The sequence below is a fragment of the Nycticebus coucang genome, chromosome 6, assembly GCF_027406575.1.
Source record: "Nycticebus coucang isolate mNycCou1 chromosome 6, mNycCou1.pri, whole genome shotgun sequence".
Lineage (NCBI taxonomy): Eukaryota > Metazoa > Chordata > Mammalia > Primates > Lorisidae > Nycticebus > Nycticebus coucang.
Window position 1 is genome coordinate 37,345,886 of NC_069785.1, and position 19,171 is coordinate 37,365,056.

The 19,171-nt window shown below is 36.0% G+C and overlaps 1 protein-coding gene across 2 annotated transcripts in view; it reads right to left on the reverse strand.

Annotated features, from left to right (window-relative positions):
• Positions 1-1,648: 1,648 nt before the first annotated feature.
• DPH6 (diphthamine biosynthesis 6) overlaps positions 1,649-19,171 on the reverse strand; it is a 180,313-nt gene continuing 162,790 nt past the window's right edge. Inside the window, exons 8-9 of one of the 2 annotated variants that reach the window (XM_053594773.1) lie at positions 15,549-15,636; positions 1,649-1,842 (exon numbers count right to left, since the gene is read on the reverse strand). In XM_053594773.1, the coding sequence (XP_053450748.1) occupies positions 1,681-1,842; positions 15,549-15,636 (250 nt within the window). In that variant the 3' untranslated portion in view covers positions 1,649-1,680. Of the gene's footprint in view, positions 1,843-14,122; positions 14,223-15,548; positions 15,637-19,171 lie in introns of those variants that run through there. The other variant, XM_053594775.1, reaches the window with a different exon arrangement.

Genomic DNA, 19,171 nt, shown 5'->3' on the forward strand with positions numbered 1-19,171 from the left:
TTAGCCTGAGACATTGCTGTATTCCTTGATCAATTCTAAAAGTTTTGTAGTAGAATCCCTGGTGTTTTCCAGGTATATGATCATATCATCTGCAAAGAGTGAAAGTTTGATCTCTTCTGACCCTATGTGGATACCCTTGATCGCCTTTTCTTCCCTAATTGCAATGGCTAAAACTTCCATTACAATGTTAAAGAGCAAGGGAGAAAATGGGAAACCTTGCCTGGTTCCTGATCTAAGTGGAAATGATTTCAATTTAACTCCATTCAATATGATATTGGCTGTGGGTTTCCTGTAGATGGCCTCTATTAGTTTAAGAAATGTCCCTTCTGTAACAATTTTCTTTAGTGTTCTGATCATGAAGCGATGCTGGATATTATCAAAATCTTTTTCTGCATCAATTGAGAGAATCATATGGTCTTTATTTTTTAGTTCATTTATGTGCTGAATTACATTTATAGATTTGTGTATACTGAACCAGCCTTGAGACCCTGGGATAAATCCCACTTGGTCATGGTGTACAATTTTTTTGATGTGTTGTTGGATTCTGTTAGTTAGGATCTTATTGAGTATTTTTGCATCAATATTCATTAGTGATATTGCTCCATAATTTTCTTTTCTTGTTGGGTCTTTCCCTGGTAGACATTACTCAGAAATAAAACAAAGCAGGAGGAATCATGCTACCAGACCTGAGACTGTACTATAAATCCACAGTGATCAAAACAGCATGGTACTGGCACAAAAACAGAGAAGTAGATGTCTGGAACAGAACAGAGAATCAAGAGATGAATCCAGCTACTTGCCGTTATTTGATCTTTCACAAGCCAATTAAAAACATTCAGTGGGGAAAAGATTCCCTATTTAACAAATGGTGCTGGGTGAACTGGCTGGTGACCTGTAGAAGACTGAAACTGGACCCACACCTTTCACCATTAACTAAGAGAGACTCTCCCTGGATAAAAGGTTTAAACATAAGATATGAAACTATAAAAATACTTAAAGAAAGTGCAGGGAAAACTCTTGAAGCAATCGACCTGGGTGAATATTTTATGAGGAGGACTCCGCAGGCAATTGAAGCAGTATCAAAAATACATTATTGGGACCTGATCAAACTAAAAAGCTTCTGCACAGCCAAGAACATAGTAAGTAAAGCAAGCAGACAGTCCTCAGAATGGGAGAAAATATTTGCAGGTTATACCTCCAATAAAGGTTTAATAACCAGAATCCACAGAGAACTCAAACGTATTGGCAAGTAAAGAACAAGTGATTCCCATATCAGGGTGGGCAAAGGACTTGAAGAGAAACTTCCCTAAAGAAAGACACACGATCTACAGACACATGAAAAAATGCTCATTATCCTTAATCATCAGAGAAATGCAAATCAAAACTACTTTGAGATATCACCTAATCCCAGTAAGAGTAGCCCACATAACAAAATCCTAAAACCCGAGATGTTGGTGTGGATGTGGATAAAAGGGCACACTTGTATACTGCTGGTGGGAATGCACACTAATACATTCCTTTTGGAAGGATGTTTGGAGAATACTTAGAGATCTAAAAATAGATCTGCCATTTGATCCTATAATTCTTTTACTAGGTTTATACCCAAAAGACAAAAAAACACAATATAACAAAGACATCTGTACCAGAATGTTTATTGCAGCCCAATTAATAATTGCTAAGTCATGGAAGAAGCCCAAGTGCCCAACAATCCACGAATAGTTTAACAAATTGTGGTACATGTATACCATGGAATATTATGCAGCCATAAAGAAAGATGGAGACTTTACCTCTTTCATGTTTACATGGATGGAGGTAGAACATACTCTTCTTAGCAAAGTATCTCTGGAATGGAAGAAAAAGTATCCAATGTACTCAGCCCTAGTATGAAGCTAATTTATAGCTTTCATATGAAGGCTATAACCCAACTATAGCACAAGAATATGGGGAAAGGGCCGAGGGAGGGGAAGGGAGGGGGGAGGTTGGGGTGGAAGGAGGGTAATTGGTGGGGCCACACCTACAGTGCATCTTAGAATTGGTATAGGCGAAACTTACTAAATGGAGAATACAAATGTCTACATATAATAACTAAGAAAACGCCATGAAGGCTATGTTGAACAGTTTGATAAGAATATTTCTGATTGTATATGAAACCAGCACATTGTACCCCTTGATTGCACTAATGTACACAGCTATGATTTAACAATAATTAAAACAACAACGAAAAAAGAAATCACCAAACTGGAACTTTATGAAAACAACAACCAGAAACTTTAGTCCTTAAAACACCACCAAAAAGTTACATTGGATAACACAGCTATTAAGTAAGCATTAAAAATAAAAGATAGCCAATTAGAGTTTGACAACATAGAATAAAAATATCTGATTGGTTATTTTTTGTTATTATCCTCCCCCCTTAAATTGGTAAGTCTAAATTTTCCACTGACCAGTTTGATTCCTGATAAAATGGTATCACTGTAGTATGATGTTACTACTGAAGTCCATTGATGAAGGACAAAAATATGTCAAAAGTAGTCTTCTAAGTCTTGGTGAGTCTGAAGCTTGACTTATTAATCTGTTCCAATGACTATTTGTAGCAGCTGTGATCCATTAGTACCTACAGCCTAGGACCCAGTGGAGTCCCAAGTTGTATTACTTAGTTTGACAGCATTAAATTTTTGACAACTGCTAAATACCTGTAGCCATCTTACCAATCAACTGTTTGCTCTTTAGCCTGAGGGCAAAAACAAAGGGTAGGATGGGGTAGGAAAGTTGTGCTGAACCAAATGTTAGTGAACAGTCATACTTTATCTTCTTAGTTTATTTGTCTCATCTGTAAGGAAACTTTTTTTTTGTTTGTTTTCATTTTTTTTATTTCTTTATTTTTATTGTCATTTGTACACAGATCATAAATACATTTACGCCATTATGGGGTTCGATGTGTTGATTATTTGTACAAATTGGAGTGCTTATATCCTACTAATCAACATAGCTTCCACCTCATTTACCCATTTTAGTGGTACAGAGACAGTTGCAGCATACTTCCATGGTGGGTATGTTTGAATTTATACATGCTGTTCTTAGGGTGGGAGAAAATTCTCACTCACAACATACTTAAAAGTCTGCCATCCCAATGCTTTTAGTAATCTTTTATATGTACATAAGATTTTCCCCCATGGGTTTTTGCTTACACTTACTATAAGATCAACGAGATTTCAGTCCTACACTGTGAGTAATGTTTTCATCTGAGTTCAGTGGAAAGTTTTAAAGGTCTTTAATATATCTCTTACTATTAAGACTACTAAAATGTTGCAGGATGACAGTTAAATATTTATTTACCACTGAAATTCTCTATACTGCTATTTTCTTAATAAAATATTTTTTAAAATTAAAATGCTCATTGCATGAAGCCACAAATTAAAATATATATAGTGAAGCTGCTCTGTGTTTTCCCCATTCCCTACAAAAATTCATTACTGTCAGTCTGGTGAGTATATGTCATCTCTTATCATTCTCATTAAAACATAAACACATAAACTCTTCTTTCCACCACTGGTTTTAGAAAAAACAGGATCATAACTTACACATTCGGTTTATCTCGAATCATCAATAAATTATGCTTCAGATTAGCCAAACTAGTGATATATATCACCACAACCAAAATACTGGGGATAACAATTACTGGCAAAGACTAAAAATTACTCTGTAATTTGTCTATATTTATAGTGAATCCCACATAGACCTAACAGTTTTTTAAAAAGAGTAGGTGATCTTAGGTATATGTTGGAGTGCAGAGAAAAATAAAAGCACAGAGATGATTAAATGTTATAAAGTTTTTCAAGACATTTGATGATATATCTGAAATAAAACAAACAAAATGAAAAAGCCAAGAATGGGCTGTGAGACTGATAATGCCTGTAAAAGTTACAACTTTCAGAAATGTGAGCCTTTATTATTACATAAAATGTATCATTGTTCCATGAGATTATTTCAACGAAATAACTAAGTTAAGTGCTAAGTGATTATAGAATATATTCTATAATCAGTACTTAGGAAATCATTTCAATAAAAGCAAAATTGAGTACTAAGTAATAGTAGGGAATATTAGTAAAACTGGGGTTAAAGTTCTACGAATTGTATCTCTTTATAAATACAATAGCTTTGCAAATAATTAATTAAAAAAACTACCTTCCATGAAGCTGTTTGAAAATTTAAAACAATAGTAAAGGAAGAAAGAGCTTCTGCATAGTTACAAGTAAAAGTCTTGAATTTTCTGCTAAAGGTTACACATTTTAATATGATCTTTTAGTTGATTTATGTAAAGCTTTGGATTTTTCATTTTCTCAAGCCTGTCACTGTAGTGATGTATGGTACATTTTAGCATCAGGTTTGCCATAAGCAATAAAGTCAGGGCCCCAAAGAAATTTTAATATATTTCCCCATTTTTAACCCAGAGCTTTCTATTATTCAGTTATTTTGTTTGGGATCCGATGTTTAGTTCACATCATTTTTATACTCATATAAATGATTTAAGATTTTAACTTAGAGGTATAATTTAAGTATATTAATTATTTAATAGAAAAGTTTAAGGGTCATATGTAAAGTGAAAATCTAAGTGATAACTTAAAATTTATATTAACAATCTTTCTAAATATTGTACTTTATATTCTAGTTTACTTACAGCATTTTTGACTAATAACAAGGAAAAAAAGATAAACAAGACAGGGCTCTCATTAAATGGTATGCAACATGAAATGGAAACCCGTGTCTCTGAGATTCTGTATGAAGAAAAAATTCAATAGGAAAATAATAATTGGCTAAATTAAAAGGTTCTTATTGCAGGACTCATAGCTGTTACAAAGGGTAGAAGATGAAAAAGGAACAATCCTCCAACATTTGTGACCTAGAAGAATAATAAGTCCCTAAATAACTATAATAGAAAGCACAGTAAATTTGTCATAAGAAAGGAAGAAATGGGAGAAGAAAGAAGAGGAGGAAAGAAGGGGGAGAAGGCAACAGAACATTCATAAAACCTTTGGACAACCTATTCAAAAGGTAAAGCCTAGAGACATCTCTGGCTGGTGGGATCTGCCCATAATCATCCCTTTGAGGATACAGGGAGTCATCAAGGGACTTCTGGACCCCAAGAAGAGGACAAAAACAGTGGGAAACTGGCAAGTGGTTGTGTGTGTTCGATCGACCTAATCACGCCAGCAACCGTAAGTACAAGCAGCAGTGAGACTGCAAACCGGAAAGGCCTTACCTGTGAACTGTTTCAGTGTTTTTGGACTTGGCACTCAGTTGAACTGCCTTGGGGAGAGCTTGAGCAGGAGTGTGGAGAACTTTGGGCATTGTCTGGGGCCCCAGATAGAGCCATTGAGCTGGGCTGCAGGGAGCCATTGTGTGAGAGAACTGCCCCGGCAAGCTCTGCCCTCAGGGTCCCAGAGCAAGGATCCAGCAGGACCTAGCAACCTAGTGACTGAGCAGCCTAAAGGCAGGGACTGAGCTGCCTTACAGCCTTAACCCTAAGGGGCAGAGTGAGATGGTTTTGGCACACTGGAGGCTCGGGATGTTGCCCTGGGTAGAGTGCCGTGGTGTCACAGCTCATAGCAACCTCAAATTCCTGGGCTTGGCACTGCCCGGACCTCCATAAGATCTATGCCGCGACCCTGCACCAACCGTGCCTCCACATGCCCTGACCAGGAACTGCGGGAGCCGTGCAACCCTGTGGCCTCCCAGCCTCCACACTGGCCCGCTCATCTGGCCAGGGATACTGGGAGCTGCATGCCCTCTGGAGCCCTCCCTGCCTCTGCGCAGAGCCCTTTCCCTGGCCAGAGACTGCTGAACCTTGGGCTCTCTGTGCCAAACTCACTGGGCGCCAGGCACTCCCAGAACCACGCACACCACCTCCCACCCTGTTGCTGGATCCAGGTGTGTCACATGCCAGAGCTGCTTCCACAACCAGAACTCCCTGGCTGGAGCAGCCCCAGTGGAACTACACAGGGTCACTTCCTACAAAGATCAAGCAACGATAGAGTGATCCCACTGGGATCTAATCTTGGAGAGACACCTCCCCAACTCTGAGTACGGCCAGAGGCATCAGTGAAAAACAATCATGAGGCGAAATGAACAGAAAAACTCTGGCAATATGAATAATCAGAGTAGATCGACTCCCCCAAGGATCAATGGGGCAGACACAGCACAAGATCCCATGCACAAACAAACAGCTGAGATGTCAGAAATCGAATTCAGAATCTGGATAGCAAATAAGATTGAATTAGAACTCCAAGCAGTAACCCAAAAGATATCTCAAGAATTCAACAAATTCAAATACCAAATGACCAAAGATTTTAACACATTGAGACAAGAAGTTGCAGACCTCAAAGATCTGAGAAACACAGTAGAATCCCTCAGTAACAGAATGGAGCAAGCAGAAGAAAGGATTTCTGACATTGAAGACAAAGTTTTCGAATGCTCCCAAACCCTCAAAGAGGATGAGAAATGGAGGGCAAAAACAGATCACAGTCTCAGAGAGCTCTGGGATAATTCGAAGAAAACTAATATTCGTCTTATAGGGATCACCGAAAGCGACGAAGTGGTTTCACAAGGCACAGAATCTCTTCTCCATGAGATTATGAAGGAGAACTTTCCAGACATGCCAAGAGATTCTGAAATTCAGATAGCAGACATTTTCAGAACTCCAGCACGACTCAACCCGAATAAGACATCCCCCAGACACATCATAATCAATTCACTAAAGTTAATATGAAGGAGAAAATTCTGAAAGCTGCCAGATGAAAGAAAACCATTACCTACAAGGAGAAGAATATTAGAAAAACTACAGATTTCTCTGCTGAAACCTTTAAAGCTAGAAGAGGATGGTCATCGACTTTTAATCTCCTAAAACAAAATAACTTTCAACCCAAGATCCTGTACCCAGCTAAACTGAGTTTCATTTATGGTGGAGAAATTAAATACTTCAATGACATTCACATGTTGAAGAAATTTGCGATAACTAAACCAGCTCTCCAGGATATTGTCAGACCTATCCTCCATAAAGACCAGCGTAATCCTCCACCACAAAAGTAAACTCACCCAGAAAATTTTGATCAAATTGCAACTTCCACAGTCGCAAAAGGATTAAAAATGTCCACTGGACTTTCAAAAGGCTTATCAATATTCTCAATTAATGTGAATGGTTTAAATTATCCTCTAAAGAGGCACAGGTTGGCTGACTGGATACAGAAACTCAAGCCAGATATCTGCTGCATCCAAGAATCGAATCTTACATTAAAAGACAAATACAGACTCAAGATGAAGGGATGGTCATCTATACTCCAGGCAAATGGAAAGCAGAAAAAAGCAGGCATTGCAATCCTGTTCTCAGACGCAATAGGTTTTAAACTAACCAAAATAATTAAGGATAAGGATGGACACTTCATATTTGTTAAAGGTAATACTCAATATGATGAGATCTCAATTATTAATATTTATGCACCCAACCACAATGCACCTCAGTTTATAAGAGAAACTCTAACAGACATGAGCAACTCGATTTCCTCCACTTCCATAGTAGTTGGAGATTTTAATACCCCTTTAGCAGTGCTGGATAAATCCTCCAAAAAGAAGTTAAGCAAAGAAATCTTAGATTTAAACTCAACCATTCAACATCTGAACTTAACAGACATCTACAGAACATTTCATCCCAACAGAACTGAATACACATTCTTCTCATCAGCGCATGGAACATACTCCAAAATCGACCACATCCTAGGCCACAAATCTAACCTTAGCAAATTTAAAAAAATAGAAATTATTCCTTGCATCTTCTCAGACCATGATGGAATAAAAGTTGAACTCAATAAAAACAGGAACCTGCATACCCATACAAAAACATGGAAACAAAACAACCTTATGCTGAAGGATACATGGGTTATAGATGAGAATAAGAAGGAAATCACCAAATTTTTGAAACAAAACAACAATCAACACACGAATTACCAGAACCTCTGGGATACTGCAAAGGCAGTCCTAAGAGGGAAATTTATAGCACTGCAAGCCTTCCTCAAGAAAATGGAATGAGAAGAAGTTAATAACTTAATGGGACATCTCAAGCAACTTGAGAAGGAAGAACACTCCAACCTCAAACCCAGCAGAAGAAAAGAAATAACCAAAATCAGAGCAGAACTAAATGAAATTGAAAACAAAAAAATTATACAACAGATCAATAAATATAAAAGTTGGTACTTTGAAAAGATCAATAAAATAGATAAACCTTTGGCCAACCTAACCAGGAAAAAAAGAGTGAAATCTCTAATTTCCTCAATCAGAAATGGTAATGATGAAATAACAGACCCCTCAGAAATTCAAAAAATCGTTAACGAATACTACAAGAAACTCTACTCTCAGAAATATGAAAATCTGAAAGAAATCGACCAATACTTGGAAGTACGCCACCTACCAAGACTTGGCCAGAACGAAGTGGAAATGTTGAACAGGCCTATATCAAGTTCTGAAATAGCATCAACTATACAAAATCTCCCTAAAAAGAAAAGCCCAGGACCAGATGGCTTTATGTCAGAACTCTACCAAATCTTTAAAGAAGAACTAGTACGTATACTACTAAACCTCTTCCAAAATATAGAAAAAGAAGGAATATTACCCAACACATTCTATGAAGCAAACATCACCTTGATCCCCAAACCAGGGAAAGACCCAACAAGAAAAGAAAATTATGGAGCAATATCACTAATGAATATTGATGCTAAAATACTCAATAAGATCCTAACAAACAGAATCCAACAACACATCAAAAAAATTATACACCATGAGCAAGTGGGATTTATCCCCAGGTCTCAAGGCTGGTTCATTATACGTAAATCTATAAATGTAATTCAACACATAAACAAACTAAAAAATAAGGACCATATGATTCTTTCAATTGAGGGAGAAAAAGCTTTTGATAATATCCAGCATCGCTTCATGATCAGAACACTTAAGCAAATTGGTATAGAAGGGACATTTCTTAAACTAATAGAGGCCATCTACAGCAAACCCACAGCCAATATTGTATTGAATGGAGTTAAATTGAAATCATTTCCATTTAGATCAGGAACCAGGCAAGGTTGCCCATTGTCTCCATTGCTCTTTATTGTCATGGAAGTTTTAGCCATTGCAATTAGGGAAGAAAAGGCAATCAAGGGTATCCACATAGGGTCAGAAGAGATCAAACTTTCACTCTTTGCAGATGATATGATTGTATATCTGGAAAACACTAGGGATTCTACTACAAAACTTTTAGAAGTGATCAAGGAATACAGCAATGTCTCAGGCTACAAAATCAACACCCATAAATCTGTAGCCTTTATATACACCAACAGTAACCAAGCTGAAAAAACAGTCAAGGACTCTATTCCTTTCACAGTAGTGCCAAAGAAGATAAAATATTTGTGAGTATAACTAAGAAAGGATGTGAAAGATCTCTACAAAGAGAACTATGAAACTTTAAGAAGAGAAATAGCTGAAGATGTTAACAGATGGAAAAACATACCATGCTCACGGCTGGGAAGAATCAACATTGTTAAAATGTCCATACTACCCAAAGCAATATATAATTTTAATGCAATTCCTATTAAAACTCCATTGTCATATTTTAAAAATCTTGAAAAAATAATACTTTGTTTTATATGGAATCAGAAAAAACCTCAAATAGCCAAAACATTACTCAGCAATAAAAACAAAGCAGGAGGATTCACCCACCAGACCTGAGACTGTACTATAAATCGATAGTGATCAAAACAGCATGGTACTGGCACAAAAACAGAGAAGTAGATGTCTGGAACAGAATAGAGAACCAGGAGATGAATCCAGCAACTTTCCATTATTTGATCTTTGAAAAGCCAATTAAAAACATCCAGTGGGGAAAAGATTCCCTGGGTGAACTGTCTGGCAAGCTGTAGAAGACTGAAACTGGACCCATACCTTTCACCATTAACTAAGATAGACTCTCACTGGATAAAAGCTTTAAACTTAAGACATGAAACTATAAAAATACTTAAAGAAAGTGCAGGGAAAACTCTTGAAGCAATCGGCCTGGGTGAATATTTTATGAGGAGGACTCTCCAGGCAATTGAAGCAGTAGCAAAAATACATTACTGGGACCTGATCAAACTAAAAAGCTTCTGCACAGCCAAGAACATAGTAAGTAAAGCAAGCAGACAGCCCTCAGAATGGGAGCAAATATTTTCAGGTTATACCTCCAATAAAGGTCTAATAACCAGAATCCACAGACAACTCAAACGTATTAACAAGAAAAGAACACGTGACCCCATCTCAGGGTGGACAAGGGACTTGAAGAGAAACTTCTCTAAAGAAGACAGATGCACAGTCTACAAACACATGAAAAAAAAGCTCATCATCCTTGATCATCAGAGAAATGCAGATCAAAACTACTTGGAGATATAACCTAACCCCAGTAAGAGTAGCCCACAAAACAAAATCCCAAAACCAGAGATGTTGGCATGGATGTGGAGAAAAGGGCACACTTCTACACTGCTGGTGGGAATGCACACTAATACGTTCCTTCTGGAAGGATGTCTGGAGAATACTTAGAGACCTAACAATAGACCTGCCATTCGATCCTATAATTCCTTTACTAGGTTTATACCCAGAAGACCAAAAGTCACAATATGACACAGATGTCTGTACCAGAATGTTTATTGCAGCCCAATTCATAATTGCTAAGTCATGGAAGTAGCCCAAGTGTCCATCGACCCACGCATGGACTAGCAAATTGTGGTACATGTATACCATTGAATATTATGCAGCCTTAAAGAAAGATGGAAAGTTTACCTTTTTCATGTTTACATGGAAGGAGCTGGAATATATTCTTCTTAGCAAAGTATCTCAGGAATGGAAGAAAAAGTATCCAATGTACTCAGCTGTACTATGAAGCTGAATTATAGCTTTCACATGAAGGCTATAACCCAACTATAGCTCAATACTATGGGGAAAGGTCCAAGGAAGGGGAAGGGAGGGGGGAGGTTAGGGTGGAGGGAGTGTAATGGGTGGGGCCACACCTACGTGCATCTTAGAATGGGTACAGGCAAAACTTACTAAAGGCAGAATACAAATGTCTACATACAATAACTAAGAAAATGCCATGAAGGCTACGTTGAACAGTTTGATGAGAATATTTCAGATTGTATATGAAACCCGCACATTGTACCCCTTGATTGCACTAATGTACACAGCTATGATTTAACAATAAAAATAAATAAATTAAAAAAAAAAGAGAAAGGAAGAAATGAAGTGTTATGACAGTTCATTTCATGTGGCTAAATGTATGACTATTTGAGTTCAATCTTGTATGTGGGTAGGATGTAAACAGTTAAAGAAAGAGAAGAGGAAGAGACAAGAGATGGGATAAAATAAGCAAAGGCAAGAGAGAATCAGAAGGCATGAGGGAGTATCCATTGGTTCAGTGTAATGAGAACAAAAGGTACATATAGGGAAGTCCTGAGAGCAAAACTGAAAAGGCTCATTGTGTCAATATATCAGACGGCCTTCAGTTTATGCCTCATCATCTCATTCATTTAGAAAATAAGTTAGCACTATTATGAAATTTTGAGCAGGAAAATAAACATTACAAAGAAAGACAATATTAAAAACAGAACAAAACAAATAAAACAAAAACCTCAAATAGTCATGGGGCAACATTTAACATATTAAGTCGTAATAAGGAAGTTAAAAAAAGATGTCTAACAAAATTCCAGTGACTGAAATCAAAGAATTAAATGAAGAGATATTACATGTTCATAGATAGAGAGACTCAACATTGTCAAGATGTCTTATTCTTCTCAACTTAATCTATACATTGAACACAATCCCAGTCAAAATCCCACTGTGTTATTGATAAAATTGATATTGAAAAATTGTGGATATTGAAAAATTGCCTCTGAAGTTTATATAGAAAGGTAAAAGACAGAGAATAGTCAACACAATATTGAAGAAGAAGAATAAAGTTCAAACAATGACACTAACTTCAAGACTTATCTTAAAGTTACAGTAATCAAGACTGTGACACTGGCAAAAGAACAGACAAAGAGATCTGCGAAACTGATTAGAGAACTCAGAAAAAGACCACACAAATATTGAAAAGAACAAGGTGATAACAATGGAGAAAAGACAGTCTTTTCAACAAATGTGGCTGAAATAACTGGCTATTTACATATAAAAAAAGAATATATCCCCAGATCTTACATCTTTTACAAAAAATTAATTCAAAACATATCATAGACCTATGTATAAAATACAAAGCCATCACACTCCTAAAATGTAACATAGGAGAAAATCTAGACGACCTTTGGTTTGGTGATAACTTTTTCAGATACAATACCAAAAGATGATACAAGAAGAAAGAATTGATAAGGTGGCATCATTAAAATTAAAAACTTCTGCTCTCTGAAAGACAGGGCTAAGAGAAAGAGAAGACAGACAATAGAAAGGGAGAAAATATTTGCAGAAGACATACTTGGAAGGAATACAAGGAATTCTTAAAACTCCATAATAATAAAAAAAAATAACCCAATTAAAAATGGGCAAAAGACCTGCAAGAGAAACCTCACAAAAGATACAAAGATGGAAAAAAAAATTAAAAGGTGCTCAACATCATGTATGTTTAGGGAATTGTATACTAAAACAATAATGAGACAACACTTTAAGCCTACTCTTACAACACTCAATATTGTTGAGGTTGTGGAACACCAGAAACTCTCGTTCATTGCTGGTAGGAATACAAAATCGTACAGCTACTCTGGAAGACAGATAGGCAGTTTAAAATGTAAACATTCTCTCACCATATGATCCAGTAATAGTGCCCCTTGGTATTTACACAAATGAACCAAAAACTTATGTTCACAAATAACCTGCACATGGCTGTTTATAGCAGCTTTTTTCATAATTACCAAAATGTGGAAGGAACCAAGATGTCTTTTAGTAGGTGCCTGGGTAAATGGATATGTTTAAACAATGGATATTATTCAGCACCAAAAAGAAATGAGGTACCAATCCATGAAAAGAAATGGGGAAACCAAAATGAAGAGTAATGAGTGAAATAAGCCAATCTAAAAAGGCTACATACTGCATCTCACCTGCATGACTTTCTGAAAAAAGCAAAACTATGAACACAGTCAAAACATCAGTGGTTAACAGGGTTTAGAAGACAGGGAAGGATGAACAGGTGAAAACAAAGAATTTTTAAGGGAGTGAAACTATTCTGTATAATATAGTAATAGTGGATACATGCTACTATGTATTTGTCAAAACTGATATAATGTACAACATCAAAAGTAAACTCTAAAGTAAAAGACTGACTTAGGGTTATAAAGGTCCATGTAGGTTCAACAAATGCACCATTCTGTTGCTGGATGTTGATAGTTGGGGAAGATGTGTGGAGGCAGAGGGTAGGTGTATCAGAACTCTGTACTTCCTGCTCTATTTTGAACCTATAACTGTCCTAAAAATAAAGCATTTTTTAAAATAAAAAGTTGTCTAAGGTCAACACAAGTAATACTTAAAAATTACATGTTTAAAACAATTATAAAATAATGAGTAAGAGTTAATGACATTTTTCTTTTTCACACAATAACATTGAAACTCTTGAACTATCAATACATTCAAAACCAAAATGATAAGTCACTTTGGTGACATACAGTAGAGTAAGTCTGACTGGATAAATAAAGTGACCACCCTTTCTTTCATCTGCATTTTTAAATGCCTCTGCATCATGACATTATTGGCAGAGATGGCAACAAGAAGGAGAGAAGGAGGTAAAGAAACTAGTATGATACAAGAAAACAAATGTTACAGAATGAGGATTATAGGTGAAGTAAAAGGAAAAATAAGAGGCACATATTACATACAGGTCATTGGGAGATTTGTTAACAAAAGACAAAGTGAATTATGAGGAAGTTGGCAGTAATAATGTATAACCCATTGACATCTTCCCAATTAATAAATGGTTCCATTAACTTCTCCCGATTAAGGTATGTTTTCTACAAAATAAAAAAAAATGGTAATGTGAAAAAAAACTGATCATAATAATTGAGAAAACACTGTGTAATTATTTTGTATAGAAATGGCAGCTGAGTGAACAAGGAAAAAAATGCTTTTCAAGAATTATATATATAATTAGATGTCCTGTAGTTTTCAGGCACTGGGGACACCTAAAAAAAAAAAAGAAAGAAAGAAAATGCACCAAGTTTATTCAGTGTCAGTAAACACCCTACCTTAAAGAAGTAACACTGCTATTTGCAATAGCACAAATCGACCATGAAGACTGCCGAAAAACCAAAACAACAAGGAGATGAGTGTCTACACAAAGATCTGGTGGTTTTGATTTTCCATGTGTTTACAAGGCAGCAAAAATTGCAGAGGCCTAGCAGTAAGGTTGAGTCTGAAAGATGTTTGGATAGTATAACTTCATTCTCTTGAGGGTTACCAGCTTTTGGTAAAAGGTCACCAATAGTCATCACTAAGCCCAAGTTAATGACTTATTTTCAATCCTGTCCATTGTCATTTTTCTGAAGGAGTGACACCAGTAACTATTCTTTGTGTAAACTCTCTCTTTCTAAGATTTTTGGCATTACTATTCTTTTCTTATCTTTGTTGAATTCTTGTTAATCTTCTTAATTCTTTAAATTCCCTATCATATAGTATACACAAGTAGGGCTGTGTCTCGAGACTTGGGGAATGCATACTGGAAATACAGAAGATGTTTTCTAATTCTTTTTCTGTAGCTACTCTCACCTCCTCATGTAATTTCAGCTATCATTTCTATGGTGATACGTATAAAGCAACATCTCGAGGATCAGACCTTTTAATGAAAGGATCTCATGCAGATCTTTATTCTACAAGACATCTTTAAATTGAAATGCTACTGTATATTGACAATCAATATGTTTTAAATAAAACTCTACATTGCACTTCAACTTTACTTTCCATTTTTGACTTGTACTTCTGTTCCTATGGACATTATTGGAAAGGTTTTATTTCTCCTTTTTCTCTTAGGTTTGATATGATGATGTAATTTATCCTCAAAACCTTTCCCCTAATGCTATATACAATAAACTAATTCTTATCTTGCCAGATAATTTAATATATGGTTTTATATTATCCTGTCTTCTCCTTGTTTAATGTAGATATCACACCTTTTCTTTTTTTTTTTTTTTTTTTTTTTGGTTTTTGGCCGGGGCTGGGTTTGAACCCGCCACCTCTGGCATATGGGACCAGCGCCCTACTCCTTGAGCCACAGGCGCTGCCCATATATCACACCTTTTCAATTGATCTACAAACCCTTTAGAAATACAATATCTTTTGTATGATATAGTTCTCTAAATATAAAAATTTGTAAAATTCTTAGCTATTGATTTAGTAAAAAAATCAAGAGTGCTAAAATCAACTTTCTTTATCCTGTCATTTTCTGTTATAGAATTATATACACAGAGCATATCTCAGTTTTGGAATAAAACAACAATCTTAGTTTTACTTGCCTTGTCCTCCAAGTGCAATTCTAAAAAGCGTAGATAAGCCACAGGTGCAAATGCATCAGCTGAATGTATGACTACTTTGGATGAATCCCTAAAATACAAAAGTTTTATATTGCATTTATCTACTACATAAGTTATAGTAAATCACTCCCACTACTGAACTAGAAAAGACCAAAAATCCTTTTCACCAGTGTATAACATATTCACATGTATTTTTAAAAATCCAATATGTAATTAGGAAAAAGATCAAGAATACTAACCCTTTAGGAAAAAATAATGAAGCTTTCATCTTTACTTGGACACACTGTTCAACTTTTAGATTCACTCAAAGCTCTCCAAATAATTTTGAGACTTAAACTTCTGTTCAATTGCATTTTCGCAAATTTTTTTGATATGGGCTAAGAAGTAAACATTAGAGCTTTATCTTCATTATTCATTTTCAAGAGGTAATTCATTCAGTGTTTCACACAAAATCTCAATTATCCTTCACAAAAGAAGTTCTGGTGATGGTTTTTAAGCTTTAGATGAACTCTTCACACTGCAATATCATTGCTATTAAAATTGATTGTCTCACATAGTAATTACCACATTGAAGTAAAATGGTATGAACTGCTTGCTGGCACCATATGGATACATGTAAATTAAGTCAAGTTTTATCAAAGATACCCTGTAAAGCACATATAAATAACAAAGATTATGTGTGAAATTCTCATAACTATTTTTTATTGTTTATTAAGTGAGCAGTATTTTGCATTTCAACTGAAAATTTAAAAATAGAAATTCCTCATTTCTCTTTAATGCCTTGGGAAGTTGTTCCGTTGCTTATATTAATAGATTATTAGATTTTGACCACTGTAGTACAGCAGAGCAAATCCTTACTTTATGTTTGCCACTAATCTAAATACATTCTTGATTCAACTCTTGGGATAGAAAGTTACTCAGCAACAATAGAAATCTCAAAATATTTGGCTCTAAAATATTAAAATTTCATAAGCAAAACATGTTTACTTTCCACTTGAAAGATCCAAGATTAAGAAAAAAGTGTTTGATGATTTTTAAAAAAACAAATTATCATTCATGAAATTTTGCTATAAAATATGTATCTTGTGAATGCTTAGGAAAAGTAACATTGAAAGGGACTTCTATGACATTAAAGGAAAAACAACTTATAATATAACAGAAATAGAATCATTAAAGAGTCAAGATCCTGATGGAAAGATATATCTTGCCTTTACAGGCCACATCAACCAAAAGATGTCTCCAGGTGTGATGATGAGGAGGAGGAGAAAGAAAGTCCAAAGGAAGCCTTCTTGCTTGCTATCAGCTGTTCCTCTGGTTTCACTCCCATGTGGTTTTTTTAGCCCTAGCCTTGTTTCTTCATTTCCTCCAGGGTTTTCTGCTCTAGTCCTATCTTGGCTCCTCAATTAGATTCAGACCTCTATTCCTGTTCATGATCTTGCTCATACCTTAAAATTTAATCTCTCTGTTCCTGATGTTGGCCTTAGAAACTGACCCTGAGCTTTAACTATACCTAGTGTAGGCAGCTTGGTTTTGATATTCTTGACAATGGAGTTCACCAAAATTATAATTAACTTGAACCAATACTATCTCTGTAGAATGGATTTCAGATCCTCCCTTCTCATGCCAGTTATCCACCACAGAAACAGGATGACAGCAAATAAATTACTTAATTGATGTGATTACTGAATTCTGAGTCAAGATTGTTATCCAGAAAGAATATGTAACATTCTGAGCACTAACTGATGATGACTGCAATTTTTATGGATTCTGTTAAGTCCATAATCTTTAATTGACTGAGCGATAAGATTGCAAAGGAACAGTTTTTAGTTTCACACAGAATAATGCCACTATTGCTCCTCTTCTCTCTTTTGTAAACTATCATCTGACACTCAACTTTCAAGATCTCTGTTTTCTGTTTGCTTTCTGGATTTCTCTTTATCTTAAAATAAGGATCTGCCAGAATATACTCAGATTAACCCAGAAAATTAGGACCAATCATGGAAGCAAAAAGACCTTCCAGTTGGTTGTCCTTCTCTCCTTTCCCTATTAATATGAGTAATCAGCATGATGGTCACCACCTCTCATACAGCTGAGGCTTTTCCACAGCCATGAATTTGCTTATGTTCCCTTTCACTCCTACTTACAACATCAAAAGGGCAGCTGAGTCTGGACTGAGCCACTCTTCCCTGATAACAGGCTCCTGAGATGTGGGGTCAGGCCCTACTTCTCACTTCAAAAGAAAAAAAATAAAACTGGTATTCTCTCTTGAAACTCAGCCATAGTCTTTGTTCCCACTTCTCCCATAAAAAGACAACTGCGCTAGCTGGGGGCTGAGGCACTGCTTACCTCTCTTGTTCAAACATATGGTTTCTATATTCATTAAAATGTACACAGAGATTCCCTATGGACTCACACTTATTCTTGCAGACATCTCAAATGTTACTTCCATAAAGCCTTTCCTAAAAGCCTCAGATGGTGCTAGTTTTCTCCTGTAGGTGTTTCAGTACTCCATTTACAGCCTTTTCACAACATGTCCATACATTTTACATACGTATTTGTTTGCCTGTCTTCTGAGAGAGGGACCAGTTTTGTTCATCTTTGTTTGACTGTCCCTGTTCCACTCTACCCTAGCCTAGTACAGAGTACATTGCCTGGTTATTGCTTAGACATTTGTTGTACAAATGACTATATAGTCACTCACTGACTCACTCATAACAGCTGTCAGTCTCGCAAACTCCATTTGTGGCAAGTGACCTATACAGGTATGCCATTTCTTATCTTTTATACCATATTTTACTGTACCTTTTCTATGTTTCAATACACAAATACTACCATTGTGTTAGAACTGCCTACAGCATTCAGCATAGTAAGAGGCTGTATACGTTTGTAGCCCAGGAGCAGTAGGCTATACCACACAGCCTGGGTGTGCAGTAGGATATACCTTGTACGTTTGTGTAAGCACAGTCCACGATGTCTGCACAAAGACAAAGCAGTCTAATGACACATATCTCAGAATACATCCCTGTCATCATATGATGCCTGGCTGTATATACTTTCTCATACATGCATAATGCACATATTTATGTATACACACATATATTCCACTAATACCATATAACACCTCTCGCATAATAAAAACAAGGCTAGTGGGCCTGAAATTTTAAATACAAAGAAAACAGTTTGTAAATTTAAATAAATTCCCTGGTGCTACAGAATCGATGGGAGAAGGCATATAAGGTAAAGTCCTTGGTTTATTCTCACCTTCAAACACCACACTACGCTGCTTAGCACTGAGTCACGCCTAGTGGTGGTGGTGGTGGGAGAATGGCAGACGTGAGTAGGTGGAGAAAGGGAAAATGAGTGTACAGTGTTTTAACCATAGAATTTAGTCTTCTTATTCTTTATCTTCCATCTAATCCATATGTAACAACTTTGTAGCAGTATTGTTAATATTGACAATTCAAATAGAAATATAAAATTGTCTCAAATAATGCCATCAAAAAAATGTGTGGATTAACAGAGAGAAGAAAATTATTGTTTTCATTAACACAACTTAAGGATTTTAGTTTTATTTCTTATTAAATATATATATATTTAAATTTAAA